The sequence below is a fragment of the Scyliorhinus torazame genome, chromosome 3, assembly GCF_047496885.1.
Source record: "Scyliorhinus torazame isolate Kashiwa2021f chromosome 3, sScyTor2.1, whole genome shotgun sequence".
NCBI classification, from domain to species: Eukaryota; Metazoa; Chordata; class Chondrichthyes; order Carcharhiniformes; family Scyliorhinidae; genus Scyliorhinus; species Scyliorhinus torazame.
The window spans coordinates 303,702,093-303,717,543 of NC_092709.1; the positions used below are offsets into that span (position 1 = coordinate 303,702,093).

The 15,451-nt window shown below is 44.2% G+C and overlaps 1 protein-coding gene across 7 annotated transcripts in view; it reads right to left on the reverse strand.

Moving 5' to 3' along the window:
• ark2n (arkadia (rnf111) N-terminal like PKA signaling regulator 2n) overlaps positions 1-15,451 on the reverse strand; it is a 161,168-nt gene that overhangs the window by 15,050 nt on the left and 130,667 nt on the right. For all 7 annotated transcript variants that reach the window (XM_072497484.1, XM_072497480.1, XM_072497481.1 and 4 more), the window contains one exon: positions 7,666-7,842. In XM_072497484.1, coding sequence (XP_072353585.1) covers positions 7,666-7,842 — 177 coding nt within the window. The remainder of the gene's footprint in view (positions 1-7,665; positions 7,843-15,451) is intronic.

Below are 15,451 nucleotides of genomic sequence, written 5' to 3' on the forward strand. Positions count from 1 at the left end.
AATACTGATGCAAAGTATTCATTTAGTACCTCGCCCATTTCCTCTGGCTCCACACATAGATTCCCTTGCCTATCCTTCAGTGGGCCAACCCTTTCCCTGGCTACCCTCTTACTTTTTATGTAAGTGTAAAAAGCCTTGGGATTTTCCTTAACCCTATTTGCCAATGCCTTTTCATGACCCCTTCTAGCCCTCCTGACTCCTTGCTTAAGTTCCTTCCTACTTTCCTTATATGCCACACAGGCTTCGTCTGTTCCCAGCCTTTTAGCCCTGACAAATGCCTCCTTTTTCTTTTTGACGAGGCCTACAATATCACTCGTCATCCAAGGTTCCCGAAAATTGCCGTATTTATCTTTCTTCCTCACAGGAACATGCCTGTCCTGTATTCCTTTCAACTGACACTTGAAAGCCTCCCACATGTCAGATGTTGATTTGCCCTCAAACATCCGCCCCCAATCTATGTTCTTCAGTTCCCGCCTAATATTGTTATAATTAGCCTTCCCCCAATTTAGCACATTCATCCTCGGACCACTCTTATCCTTGTCCACCAGTACTTTAAGATCTCATACACATTGACAACTCTTGGAAGACTGCCACCATCAACAATGAACTGATTTATTTTTTATTGGCAGGTTAGAAACACAAAAGAGCAAAGACACCATGGAGTGGGCTTGCCATCAGAAACTCCTTGCTCAGTATGGTACAGCCACCCACAAATGGCTCAGAAAGCATACTGTCCATTTGACTGTCTGCCGCTCCTGGACCAGTTTTCTATTCCTCACCTGAAGTTACAGACCAATTCTATGAGAAACTCCACAACATCAGCAGCATCCCTAACACTGAACATCTGTTCCACTGGGGGACTTTAATGCCAGAGTTGGGGCTGACCATGACTTATGGCCCTCCTGCTTTGGGTAACTTTGGAAGGGTGAACAAGAACGGGCAGTGACTGCTGGAGTTGTTTACCACAACTTCTGCATTTCCAACTCATTCTTTCAAACCAAACCCTGTTGCCAGGTTTCATGGAGACAGCAAAGGTCAAGTTGGTGGCACCAGATAGGCATCGTCAGGAGATCCTTTATAAACAGTGTTCCAGTCACACGCAGCTTACTCAGCGCAGACTCCAATAGTTGTAATCTTTATCAGTAGTAATCTTTATTAGTATCACAAGTAGGCTTACATTAACACTGTAATGAAGTTACTGTGAAAAGCCCCTAGTTGCCACTCTCCGGCACATGTTCGGACACACTGAGGGAGAATTCAAAACGTCCAATTCACTTAACAAGCACGTTTTTGTGACTTGTGGGAGGAAACCGGAGCACCCGGAGAAAACCCACGCAGACACAGGGAAAACGTGCTGACTCCACATCATTACTTTGCTCCATGACAATATGAAAGGCACAGTCCAGGACAATGGTGCCTCACCAGCCCCATTCCCCATCTTGAGCAGTGTGAAACAGGGCTGTGTCCTCACACCCACACTATTTGGGGATTTTCTTCTCACTGCTGCTCTCTCATGCGTTTAATCTCCAGAAGGAATTTTCCTTCACACAAGATCAGATGGCAGCCTGTTCAACCTTTCCCGTCTTAGAGCAAAGGCAAAAAAATAGAAAGTTCTCACCAGGGAACTCCTCTATGCTGATGATGTTGCATTAATAGCACACACGGAGGAGTATCTGCAGAGACTTAGCATCAAGCCTGCGGCTGCTTCTAACCAATTTGGCTTAACCATCAGTCTCAAGAAAACATAAGACGTCAGGAATTGCGGCATGGGTTGGTACCTGGGACTTCGATGTTGTTGCCATTTCAGAGACATGGATAGAGCAGGGACAGGAATGGTTGTTGCAGGTGCCGGGGTTTAGATATTTCAGTAAGCTCAGGGAAGGTGGTAAAAGAGGGGGAGGGGTGATATTGTTAGTCAAGGACAGTATTACGGTGGCAGAAAGGACGTTTGATGAGGACTCGTCTACTGAGGTAGTATGGGCTGAGGTTAGAAACAGGAAAGGAGAGGTCATCCTGTTAGGGGTTTTCTATAGGCCTCCGAAAAGTTCCAAAGATGTAGAGGAAAGGATTGCAAAGATGATTCTGGATAGGAGCGAAAGCAACAGGGTAGTTGTTATGGGGGACTTTAACTTTCCAAATATTGACTGGAAACACTGTAGTTCGAGTACTTTGGATGGGTCCGTTTTTGTTCAATGTGTGCAGGAGGGTTTCCTGACACAGTATGTAGATAGGCCAACGAGAGGCGAGGCCATATTGGATTTGGTACTGGGTAATGAACCAGGACAGATGTTAGATTTGGAGGTAGGTGAGCACTTTGGTGATAGTGACCACAATTTGATTAAGTTTACTTCAGTGATGGAAAGGGATAGGTATATACCGCAGGGCAAGAGTTAGATCTGGGGGAAAGGCAATTATGATGCGATGAGGCAAGACTTTGGATGCATCGGATGGAGAGGAAAACTGCAGGGGATGGGCACAATGGAAATGTGGAGCTTGTTCAAGGAACAGCTACTGCGTGTCCTTGATAAGTATGTACCTGTCAGGCAGGGAAGAAGTGGTCGAGCAAGGGGATCGTGATTTACTAAAGCAGTCAAAACACTTATCAAGAGGAAGAAAGTGGCTTATGTAAAGATGAGACATGAAGGTTCAGTTAGAGCGCTTGAGAGTTACAAGTTAGCTAGGAAGGACCTAAAGAGCGAGCTAAGAAAAGCCAGGAGGGGACATGAGAAGTATTTGGCAGGTAGGATCAAGGATAACCCTAAAGCTTTCTATAGATATGTCAGGAATAAACGAATGACTAGGGTAAGAGTGGGGCCAGTCAAAGACAGTAGTGGGAAGTTGTGATTGGAGTCCGAGGAGATAGGAGAGGTGCTAAATGAATATTTTTCGTCAGTATTCACACAGGAAAAAGACAATGTTGTCGCGGAGAATACTGAAATTCAGGCTACTAGACTAGAAGGGCTTGAGGTTCATAAGGAGGAGGTGTTAGCAATTCTGGAAAGTGTGAAAATAGATAAGTCCCTTGGGCCGGATGGGATTTATCCTAGGATTCTCTGGGAAGCTAGGGAGGAGATTGCTGAGCCTTTGCCTTTGATCTTTAAGTCATCTTTGTCTACAAGAATAGTGCCAGAAGACTGAAGGATAGCAAATGTTATCCCCTTGTTCAAGAAGGGGAGTAGAGACAACCCCGGTAACTATAGACCAGTGAGCCTTACTTCTGTTGTGGGCAAAATCTTGGAACGGTTTATAAGAGATAGGATGTATAATCACCTGGAAAGGAATAATTTGATTAGAGATAGTCAACACGGTTTTGTGAAGGGTAGGTCGTGCCTCACAAACCTTATTGAGTTCTTTAAGAAGGTGACCAAACAGGTGGATGAGGGTAAAGCAGTTGATGTGGTGTATATGGATTTCAGTAAAGCGATTGCTAAGGTTCCCCACGGTAGGCTACTGCAGAAAATACGGAGGCATGGGATTCAGGGTGATTTAGCAGTTTGGATCAGAAATTGGCTAGCTGGAAGAAGACAATGGGTGGTGGTTGATGGGAAATGTTCAGACTGGAGTCCAGTTACTAGTGGTGTACCACAAGGATCTGTTTTGGGGCCACTGCTGTTTGTCATTTTTATAAATGACTTGGAGGAGGGCGTAGAAGGATGGGTGAGTAAATTTGCAGATGACTCTAAAGTCGGTGGAGTTGTGGACAGTGCGGAAGGATGTTACAAGTTACAGAGGGACATAGATAAGCTGCAGCGCTGGGCTGAGAGGTGGCAAATGGAGTTTCATGCAGAAAAGTGTGAGGTGATTTATTTTGGAAGGAATAACAGGAAGACAGAGTACTGGGCTAATGGTAAGATTCTTGGCAGTGTGGATGAGCAGAGAGATCCCGGTGCATATGTACATAGATCCCTGAAAGTTGCCACCCAGGTTGAGAGGGTTGTTAAGAAGGCGTACGGTGTCTTAGCTTTTATTGATATAGGGATTGAGTTTCGGAGCCATGAGGTCATGTTGCAGCTGTACAAAACTCTGGTGCGGCTGCATTTGGAGTATTGCGTGCAATTCTGGTCACTGCATTATAGGAAGGATGTGGAAGCATTGGAAAGGATGCAGAGGAGATTTACCAGAATGTTGCCTGGTATGGAGGGAAGATCTTATGAGGAAAGGCTGAGGGACTGGAGGCTGTTTTCGTTAGAGAGAAGAAGGTTAAGAGGTGACTTAATTGAGGCATACAAGATGATCAGAGAATTGGATAGGCTGGACAGTGAGAGCCTTTTTCCTCAGATGGTGATGTCTAGCACGAGGGGACATAGCTTTAAATTGAGGGGAGATAGATATAAGACAGATGTCAGAGGTAGGTTCTTTACTCAGAGAGTAGTAAGGGCGTGAAATGCCCTGCCTGCAACAGTAGTGGACTCGCCAACACTAAGGGCATTCAAATGGTCATTGGATAGACATATGGACGATAAGGGAATAGTGTCGATGGGCTTTAGAGTGGTTTCGCAGGTCGGCGCAACATCGAGGGCCGAAGGGCCTGTACTGCGCTGTAATGTTCTATGTTCTATGTTAAATTCTGCATCCATTACTTGGGTTCAACCATTACCAGCAACCTGTCTCTCGATGCAGAAATCAACAGGCGCATTGGAAAGGCACCTGCTGCTATGTGCAGACTCACCAAAAGGATATGGGAAAATGGTGTGTCACACGGAACACAAAGGTTTGAGTGTTTCATGCTTGCATCTGCAGAATCCTGCTTTACAGCAGTGAGGCCTGGGCAATGTATGTCAGCCAAGAACGACACCTCAACATATTCCACCTTCACTGCCTCTGATGAATCCTCAGCATCATGTGGCAGGACCGCACTTCCAACATAGAAGTCATCGAGGTAGCTAAAATCCCCAGCATATACTCCATATTGCGCCAGTGGTGCTTGAGATGGCTTGTACATGTGAGCCACATGGAGAATGGCAGGGTTCCCAAGGATGTATTGTACAAAAAACTCGCCACCAGCACCAGACCCACTTGCCGCCCACCCCTTCGCCTCAGAGACGTCTACAAACATGACATGACGTCCTATGGCATGGACCACAAGCGCTGGGAGCAAGTTTCCAGCGATCGTCCATGGCCGGTGAATAGCAGTGAAGGATGGAGTGAAAAGAGTAAAGAAGAGACAAAGCAGCTGGCAAGACACGAGATGACATCGCAAGAGAGCCAGATGCTGCCAAACCGCTCAGTGACCTATTGGCGTGCACCCATTGTCTCTCAAGACAGGGACTCCAAGAAGAAAAAAAGTGGTTTACACAAATTACACAAAATTTCCCAAGTGATGATTTAGTAAATAAAGGAGCAAGTCACCATGGCCCATTCTTGTACCTTCCAATAGTTAACAGCTGTCAGTAAGTGAAGTTTGCAAGCAGTCCCTGCTTCTTCTCTCAGCCAAAAGACGACGCAGACAAAACAACTCAACAAATTACCAAATCACAAGCTATCTTTTGGGCTAATGAAATACATATGACACCGTAAGCTATATTACCAAGTTCTAGATCATTTCATATCCCATTAAAATGCGTTCATGGTTTACATTATAACTGCTTCCACTCTTTGCCCAAACATCGGTGTAACTGGCAATATCTGTGAGCATAAAATAGGCAGTCCACCATTTTACACCCTCACTAATGTTAAACGTTCCTTTCAATAAAAGCATGATCAATGAGCAAGGACAAGTCATAGAAAATAGAGATTCCTAAAATAATGGTGTCAAGGGATATGAGGCGAGTGCTGAAGTGGTGTTGAGATTGTGGATCAGCCATGACCATGTTGAATGGGGGTGGTAGGCTCTGAATTGGGGAGGCAGTGGTGTTGTGGTATTGTTTCTGATTACTAATCTAGAGACACAGAGTCATGCTCTGGGGACCTGAGTTCGAATCTGGCCATTGCAGATGGTGAAATTTGAATTCAATAAAAATCTGCAATTAAAAGTCTAAATCATAGAATTTATAGGGCAGGAGACCATTCGGCCCATCGAGTCTGCCCGAGCCCTTGGAAAGAGCATCCTACTTGCCCACGCCGCCACCCTATCCCTGTAACCCAGCAACACCACCCAACCTTTTGGACACTAAGGGGCAATTTAGAATGGCCAATCCACCTAACCTGCACACCTTTGGACTGTGGGAGGAAACTGGAGGAAACCCATGCAGACACGGGGAGAACGTGCAAACTCCACATAGACAATCACCCGAGGCTGGAACTGAACCTGGGACCCAGGAGCTGTGAGGCAGCAGTGCTAACTACTGCACCACCGTGCCGCTGCAACAAAAAACCAAATCAACGTTGAATATTAGTTTTGTTGCTTTGCAGCTTCATTCTGTGAATCATGATATCAATGACCTTAATCTGTAAGCTTTATTGTTCTTTCCTTCCTCTCCTAAAGTTGATGCCTCATGTTAGGGTATGGTTTCACGCAATGGCCAAACTCTCACAATTTCAGCAGCGGGATGAATGGATAAGGATGAACAATACAGAGGATTCATTTTTCATAGTTCTAGATGGCTCAATTAATCATTGCAGAAGCCAATTAAATAATCGGTGCAAACAGAAAGTACGGTGGCCTATTAATCTTCAACTGTACTCTATGGACTCCTGAAATATAATAAAGGAAAGGGAACTGAAGTTAAAGTAAAGCCTAAATGGGGAAATCCACAACGAAATACCCTTTCAGCTTAACCTCTCTATGCATAAAAGGTTTGACTACCCAGAAAGTAGGATCAAGGGAACTCATTACCACTGGGCATAGTTGAGGCGAATCGCATAGGTGTGTTCAAGGGGACGCTAGCTAAGCATGATAGAAAGGACTGGAAGAACATCTTGATGGGATTGGATGAAGAGGGGAAGAGAAGGTTCATGTGGAGGATCACCTGGGACCTGTTCAGCCAGATGCTTAACCAAAAAATATAAAAACAGCTGATAATAAGTGAAGCCAGCATAGAAATCCTCAATGTTAATTGAAAAAATGCAATTGCGCCAGAGACAGCGAAGTATTTGTCAGTTGAGATAGGTCAGGATAATCAACAGACACATTAGTTCTTTATGGGATTCATCATAGTAGATTTAGGTTTGTAGATTAAAGAAATGCTGATGACCTGTAAAGACACTTTCCAACAGTTATAATAAAAGCAAAATATGGTGGATGCTGGAAATCTGAAATAAAAACAGAAAATGCTGGGAAAACTCATCAGGTCTGGCAGCATCCATGGAGAGAGAAACAGAGTTAGTGTCTCGAGTCCATATGACTCTTCTTCAGAGTTTTCAAACAGCTTTCATTTCTCAAGGCAATGACACTATCCCTGTATTACAGGATATATGTGTGACTAAAATGATTAGAAATAAGACCATAAGAATGTTTTAGATTACCAAAATTAACCACAGGTTGTTTTATCTTTTCCAGGAAGGGTAGGGGATTAGTGTATAGAATAGCAACAATGGACCTATGTACTTTGTTGCCCTTTTTATATGACAGTCCGTATCACAGGCTATTGTCACCAAAACTGCTGATGCAATCCAGAATAAACAGCTCAGAATAAATTAATATAGTTAACACTCATTATAATGGTAGATTATAACATCAAAATTACTACCTAGAACACAGGCAAGTACATTTCTCATTAGACTGACCTGCCACACATTGTTCCAGCAGCCCTTGGTTCCTAACAGTGTTCACCTTGAACTCATGATGTCCAAAAGAGAATTGCTCCTGAACAGCAGCAGCTGCAAGAAGATTGTCGACGTTCAGAACATCCGGGTCGGAGTTAGTGTCAGAAATATCATAGTGTGCTATCACTGGAGGTCCATCTGAGAACACACAACACAATGGATGATTCATTCACATGAACAGAAGGGAAGGAGGATAGGAGGTGGAAGAGGAAGAAATGGTGATAACTTAGTTAACTAAAATAATTCAGGTTTTATAATGCTTTCTATAGTGACAAGCATCTACTATTCCTCAATTTCTTGGTCTGCTGTATCTCTTGCTTTATTGAACACAATACAGTAGCCAGAGTGCACAAGCAATGTAGTTTCTTGAACAAAGATAGCTGTACAGTATGTTTTTAAAATTCAAATGCATTATTGGGTGAAGGGAAAAAATAAGCTTTCAGGCTCAATGCACTTTGCAAATTCATCAATAATTCCCAAACATGTTGCTGATAATATGAAAATAAAACATTAAATGTGGACAGCACTATCGATGTGGTCTGATCAGGAACTGCAGCTAGACGCGCACACATACTACCAATGACCAAGAATGACAGTATGAAAGGGCAGGGCAAAATGCAGTTACTATGGGCAGGATAACAGGCACACTATTCCAGAGAACCACATACATAAGCTGTCCTTATCATTTGTAGTCCTGACAATTTTTGCAATCCTCTCGCTCACACGCACATCATCCATACCCCATCCTGGTTAAATCAGCACAGGCCCCATTTTGGGACTTTGAGCAATTGTATAATGCCCCACCAAGTCCTCACTGCCTTCCCTCAATTTCAAACCACTATTTCACCCCAGTTACTCTTCTCTGATCGGCACAGTGGTTCGCACTGCTGCCTCGCAGCACCAGGGACCCGGTTCAATTCCAGCCTTGCGATTCCAGTCTGCGTGGAGTTTGCATTTTCTCCCAGTGTCTGGGTGGGTTTCCTCCGGGTGCTCTGGTTTACTCCCACAGTCCAAAAATGTGCAGGTTAGGTGGATAGGCCATGCTAAATTGCCTCTTTGTGTCCTAAGGTTAGGTGGGGTTACTAGGTTACGGGATAGGGTGGATTGTGGGCCTAGGTAGGGTACTCTTTCAGAGGGTCGGTGTAGATTCGATAGGCCGAATGGCCTCCTCCTGCCCTGTAATGATTCTATTCTATGATTGGTGTGAGGTGTATTTAATATGCTACCATATAAAAAAGACGCAAAGGAAAAGCATCAAGGAACATTTGGTTGTTATTGATTAGCATACCCACCATATTGCGCTTTGGTATGACTTGCCACACACTAGCTTCAAAAGTTAGAAACCAGCATTGAGAGCAGCATCAGTTGGCACTCCCATGTAAGGAACCCAGGTAGAATTCTGACCAAGACCATGAACTCAAACTCTAACAGGTAAGCCAGCCCCGGTTCTTAGTCATAATGCACATCACAATAACATTTGCGGGGAGCGAGAAAAGGAAGAAATTAGGACTTGGAGAACCAACCTGCGCCACAAAACACGTTTCTCATAAGATAACATGAAACATTACAATACACTGTTTATTTTGGAGTCTAAATCTCAGGCCAAATTGCCTATTTAAAGCCAAAAGGCAAGCTGAGTGTGGAACACAGGTGTATGATTTTATACGTTATTTTCAGCCAGGGCCGAATGCTTGGCTTTTTAAAAATCTTTTCATGGGATGTGAGTGTTGCTGGCTAAGCCAGTATTTTTATTGCTCAGCCCCAAGTGCCCTTGAGATGGTGGTGGTGAGTCACATTCTTGAACCGCTGTAGTCAATGTGTTGTAGGTACACTCATGGTGCAGTTAGGGAGGGTGTTCCAGAATTTTGACTCAGTGGCAGTGAAAGATCAGTAATATAATTCCACGTCAGGTGTGCCGCTCAGAGGGGAACTTGCAACCGGTGGCTCCATGTATCTGCTGCCCTTATCCTTCTAGATGGCGGGGGTCGTGGATTTAGAAGGCTCTGTCGAAGGAATCTTAATAAGTTGCTGCAGAACATCTTGTAGATCAGTGTTTTTCACTTTTTTTCCTCCTGGGATCCACTTTTACCAACTGGCTGACCTTCGGGACCCATGCTGGCTGATCTTCGCAACCTACACCGGCTGACCTTCGCAACACATTATTTCTTACCTTTAGTGCGACAGTTGAGCCTGCTTGGTTCTCACAATTTCACTTGCTTTGCTATTCAATGTTACATTTCTGCCGAGGACTTCAGCCGACGAATTCCTCACCGCATCCTTTGAAAAAAAAATCAAGAGGTTCGTCCTCGAACTCGCCTCAGTCTTCAAATGCCTTGAAGTTTTGAGGGTTTTAAACTTTAATTTTCCCTGTATATAACACACATGGGATTTGCATTCTGATTTGCCTTGGCACAATTAACATCTCGGGGCAGCACAGTGGCGCAGTGGGTTAGCCCTGCTGCCTCACGGCGCCGAGGTCCCAGATTCGATCCCGGCTCTGGGTCACTGGCCGTGTGGAGTTTGCACATTCTCCACGTGTCTGCGTGGGTTTCACCCCCACAAACCAAAGATGTGCAAGGTAGATGGATTGACCACGCTAAATTGTCCCTTAATTGGAAAAATGAATTGGGTACTCTAAATTTAAAAAACAAAAACAAAGCCACATCTCAAGAAATCATTTTTATAATGCTTTGTCCCGATTTCAGTGTTTTCTTTGTTGGCTGTTCATCAGAGGCACTGGAGTTCTGCATACAGCTCATACCAGCACTATTTTGTCCCACTGTGGACTCTCCTAAGAAGCTTTCTCCAGCAGATTCAGTTGAGAGATCCTGACCTGTTTTGTGTCTCTGGCCCTCTCTTCCTTATTACAAAACGACCCAGTTCTTCACACAGTTTTGTTGATTGCTTGCAGGTAGCTACAAAGTGGAGGAATCTCTCCTCTGTGATCTGTGCCAAAGCACAGACGTACAGGGCGTGTGTCGCCAGTGACCTGCTCTCTGCCGCCGCTTCTGTCGGGAAGACTACATAGTTTCTTTTTAAAAGTTTGGTCGAGGCCAGCATTCTCAACTTAAAAGCCAATTGCAGTTGGTATTCTTAAAAGTCGGTCGCATCCATTGGGCACTTTCTCCCACAATCGGGAATTTTGCGACCGATCACTCAGTGACCATCCCGACACCCACCTGTGGGTCACAACCCCGAGTTTGAAAAACCCTGCTGTAGATGGAATACACTGTTGCTACTGCTTTTTGGTGGTGGAGGGAGGGGAGTTGAAGGTGGTGGATGAGGTGCCAATCAAACTAGTCGCTTTGTCCTGGATGGTGTCGAGCTAGAGTGTTTTTGGATTTGCACTCATTCAGGCAAGTGGAGAGTATTCCATCACACTTCTGACTTGTGCCTTGTAGATGGTAGACACAATTTGCAGAGTCAGGAGGTGCAGGTATGCCTCCAACCAGTGCAGAGTTTTCCTCCTGATTCCCACTGACTCGGGCTCCTTGATGTCACATTCATCAAATGCTGCTTTGATGTCAGGGGCAGTCATTCTCACCTCACCTCTGAAGTTCAGCTCTTTTGTCTATGTTGGACCAAATTGTAATTAAGTCAGGAACTGAGTGGCCCAGGCAGCCTTGCCTTTTACACAATGGTGCTGGGCTCCCCCATCATTGAGGACGGGGACATTTGTGGATCATCCTCCTCTTGTTAGTTGATTATTTGTCCACCACCATTCACGACTGGGTGTGGCAGGACTGCGGAGTTTAGACCTGGTCCGTTGATTGTGGGATTGTTTAGCTCTCTATGGGATGCTGTTTTCGCTGTTTGGCACGAAAGTAGTCCTGTGCTGCAGCTTCACCAAATCGACAACTCATTCATGGTGCTGCACCTATCGTGTCCTCCTGCATTAAATCAGGGTTGGTGATAATGGTAGAGTGGGGAATATGCCAGGCCATAAGATTACATATTTTGGTTGTATACAATTCTGCTGCTGTGTATGGCCTACAATGCCTCATGGATGCCCAGTTGAGGTGCTAGATCCGTTTGAAATCTATGCCATTTAGCATGGTGATAGTGCCACACAACACAATGGAGGGTATTTTCTTTTTTTCCTTTTTAAAAATAAATTTAGAGTACCCAATTCATTTTTTCCAATTAAGGGGCAATTTAGCATGGCCAATCCACCTAGCCTGCACATCTTTGGCTTGTGGGGCGAAACCCATGGCAACACGGGGAGAATGTGCGAATTCCACACGGACAGTGACCCAGAGCCGGGATCGAATCTGAAACCTCAGTGCCATGAGGCAGCAGTGCTAACCACTTCACCACGTGCTGCCTTCAATGGAGGGTATTTTCAATGCATATCTGGAACTTTAGACTTGTGGTACAGCTGATCTTAAAAGCTCTCAAAAATATTTTAGAAAACAATCTTATCAGTGTTGGCAGGAAACAATTGTACACAAATTCAGTTAAGACACATGTCTAGTTCCTGAGCCCACAAATCTGCATTTGTAAGCACACAATATAATACAGGGCAATTTTATTATGAAGTTATTCCTTTATCTTTCCCTTTTTCCATCTGACCACTCTCAAAGTGATGACCTAAAGAGATGCCTCAACCTATCACTATGAGGTGACCAAGCTGATCTCTCTACAATCTCCGAACCTCTTCAACCAGAAAAGCACGGTTGAGGTTGGAAAAGTCACTGTATGGCAAGAACATAAATCCTCATCATACACATGTGTAGCAAAACACAAGCTGAATGCTTACAACAAAATACTGAACTGAATGGGAAAGGAGAAAAGAACTAATGTCAAAACCTGCACTCATCTGAAGTCAGCGCACTTTGGCCAACGTATCAACGAAGTGGAATAGAGTCACAGAGGTCCACAACACAGAAAGGCCCTTTGGCCCAACAGTCTGTGCCATTCATAAACACCTAAATATCCGAATCCCATTTCCCAACACTTGGCCCATAGCCTTGTATGCCTTGGCATCGCAAGTGCACATCTAAATACTTCTTAAATGTTATGAGGGTCTCTGCCTCCACCACCTTTTAAGTCCGTGAGTTCCAAATTCCCATCACCCTCACTCTGGTTGAAAACATTTTTCCTCAAATTCCCTCTAAACCTCCTGCCTCTTAGCTTAAATCTATGCTTTCTACCCATTGATCCCTTCACCAAGGGGAAAAGTTTCTTCCTGTCTATGTCCCTCGTAATTTTATACATCTCAATCATGTCCCCCCATAGTCTTCGCTGCTGCAAGGAAAACAAACCCAGTCTATCCAATCTCTCTTCATTACAAAACTCTACAGCCCAGGCAACATCCTGGTAAATCTCCTCTGCATCCTTTGCAGTGCTATCACATCCATGATATGGATTCCAGAACTGCACACAATACCTCGAACTGTGCCCTATTCAACATGCAGTTATACAGTTCCAGCATAGCCTCCCTTGCTCTTAAATGTTATGCCTTGGCTAATAAAGGCATATAAATAAGGCATATACAAGGAAGGCATATAATAATAATATGCCTTTCTCACCATTGTATCCACCTGCCCTGCTGCTTTAAGTGACCGGTGTGCATGCAAACCAAGGTCCCTCTGATCCTCAGTGCTTCCCACGAACCTGCTGTTCATCACGCATTCCCTTGCCTCATTTGTCCTGCCCAGGTTCATCACCTCATAGTGTAGCCACCTGGGTTAGCCACTTCCCGACTTAAAATGGAGGTCTGCAAAGGCTGCAGGGAAATTCAGCCAACACAGGCAAAAACTAGCAAGTGCAGAAATCCTGTGCATTAGAACGTGCAAAAGCCCAGACAGCACTGAAACCAACAGCCATCTGCATATTAATGAGCGATCCCCAGGCACAATTGAAACACTTAAGGTGAATAAGACCAAGCCAGACTCCTCGGCGCCAGCAGGAGCCAAGACAAAGGAAGGCCAACGGACACTTAGGGACCGCCCAGCGATCAGGGAACCACTCCAGTATTGGAGAAATTGATCCCAGTGATCGGAACGTAGTCCAATCACCTGGAACCAGGTACGGGGTCCGCCCCAAAGGGCGGGAAGCCCCTGGGGACTATAAAGTAGAGTTCCCAAGTTCAAATCGTCCTTCTTGGCAGGGTCACTCAGCAACGCAAATCAACCCTTGAGAGTGAACTGCCCAAGCTGCTGCATCAACCAAGTAAGTCTCCAGTCAACGCATGCTACGAGATAGGCGCTCCTAGCTACTAGTCCATACCAGCTTTTCAATCCTGCAGACTCAGATCGAACGAAAGGCCATTTGTTCCTCTGACCTGGTGGGCCAATTCCGAAGCTAAGTATAGGCCTTTTAGTGATAGAGAATAGTATAGAAAGTAGAGTTTATGCATGAGTGACTGACTGTGTATAATAAATATGTGTTTTGATTTGAACCTTACTGATTGGTGTGTTGAGTTATTGATCAGTACTTGAACTTGAACCTTGTGGTGGTATCATAAAGATATCCGGCGACTCTAGAGCAAAGGGTATGAAACAGAGCAAATTGAACCAACCAAAAGTTAGCAACAATACGAATTGTATTCCATTTGCGCTGACCAGCCTGTCTATATCCTCCTGAAATCTAAGGCTATCCTCCTCACTATTTACCATCCCACCAATTTTTGTATCATCTGTGAACTTACTGATAAACCCTCCTACATTGAAGTCTAAATCATTTATATAAACCACAAACAGCAACGGCACCAACACTGATCCCTGCTGGACTTCACTGGCCACAGATTTTCAGTCAGAAAAGCACCCTCAGTCATTAACCTCTGATTCCTGTCACTCAGCCAATTCTGGATACAATTTCAACATTTTCTTCGATCCCATGAGCTCCTATCTTCTCTATCAGCCTCGTATGTGGACCCAATCAAAAGCCATGCTGAAATCCAAGTAGACTATGTCAAATAGATTACTCTCATCTACACACCTGGTCACCTCTTCGAGAAATTGAATCAAGTTGGTCAGATATGACCTTCCCTAAACAAAACTATACTGACTCTTCTTGATTAGTCCCTCTCTCTCCAAATGCAAATTAATTCAGCTGCTCAGAATTTCTTCCAATAGTTCCCCACCACTGAGGTTGGACTGACTGGCCTGTAATTTCCTGGTTTATCCCTGAAATAAGCCAAAGGACAGAATCTAATAAGAACACTGTACAGGCGGTCAGGGTCAGAAAGAAAAACTATCTGGAAATGGTCACAAACACAATAAGCAGGAAGGAGTCACTGCTCGAGTATAACTGGGGAACATTTTTGAGGTGACAACGCCTATATTTAGGTTCAAGATTTAAAAAAAAAAAAATTTTTAAACAGATGGGTTTAGTAGATTCCAGCTCAGTTTTTAGGGGCACTCTCTAAAATAAGGAGACCAGGTTATTTTGGTGTGTTTTGTAAAACTTCAGGAAACAAGTTTCGGATCCAGAGTCTGCAACTGGGGGAACACTTCCACCTGCTGCCAATTTGCATTTTTATTCAAGGCTGCAGTGAAATCCATATACAAATTTTACTATATTTGGTCCACATATATTTTCAGTACTGCTTAAATAATGTACACCTCACTGAAAATTGAAGTGATAACTTGCTTCATTTACTCTGTCAGTAATTTTAAGCGACACTTTTTCAACCTCTGATATTAATTTCTTAAAGGCCTTTCTCTTGACTGACTTCAATAATTGTATTCCATCAAGCATTACATAAATCACAGATTGGTCTACTCTACAAGTACTTGTTGTA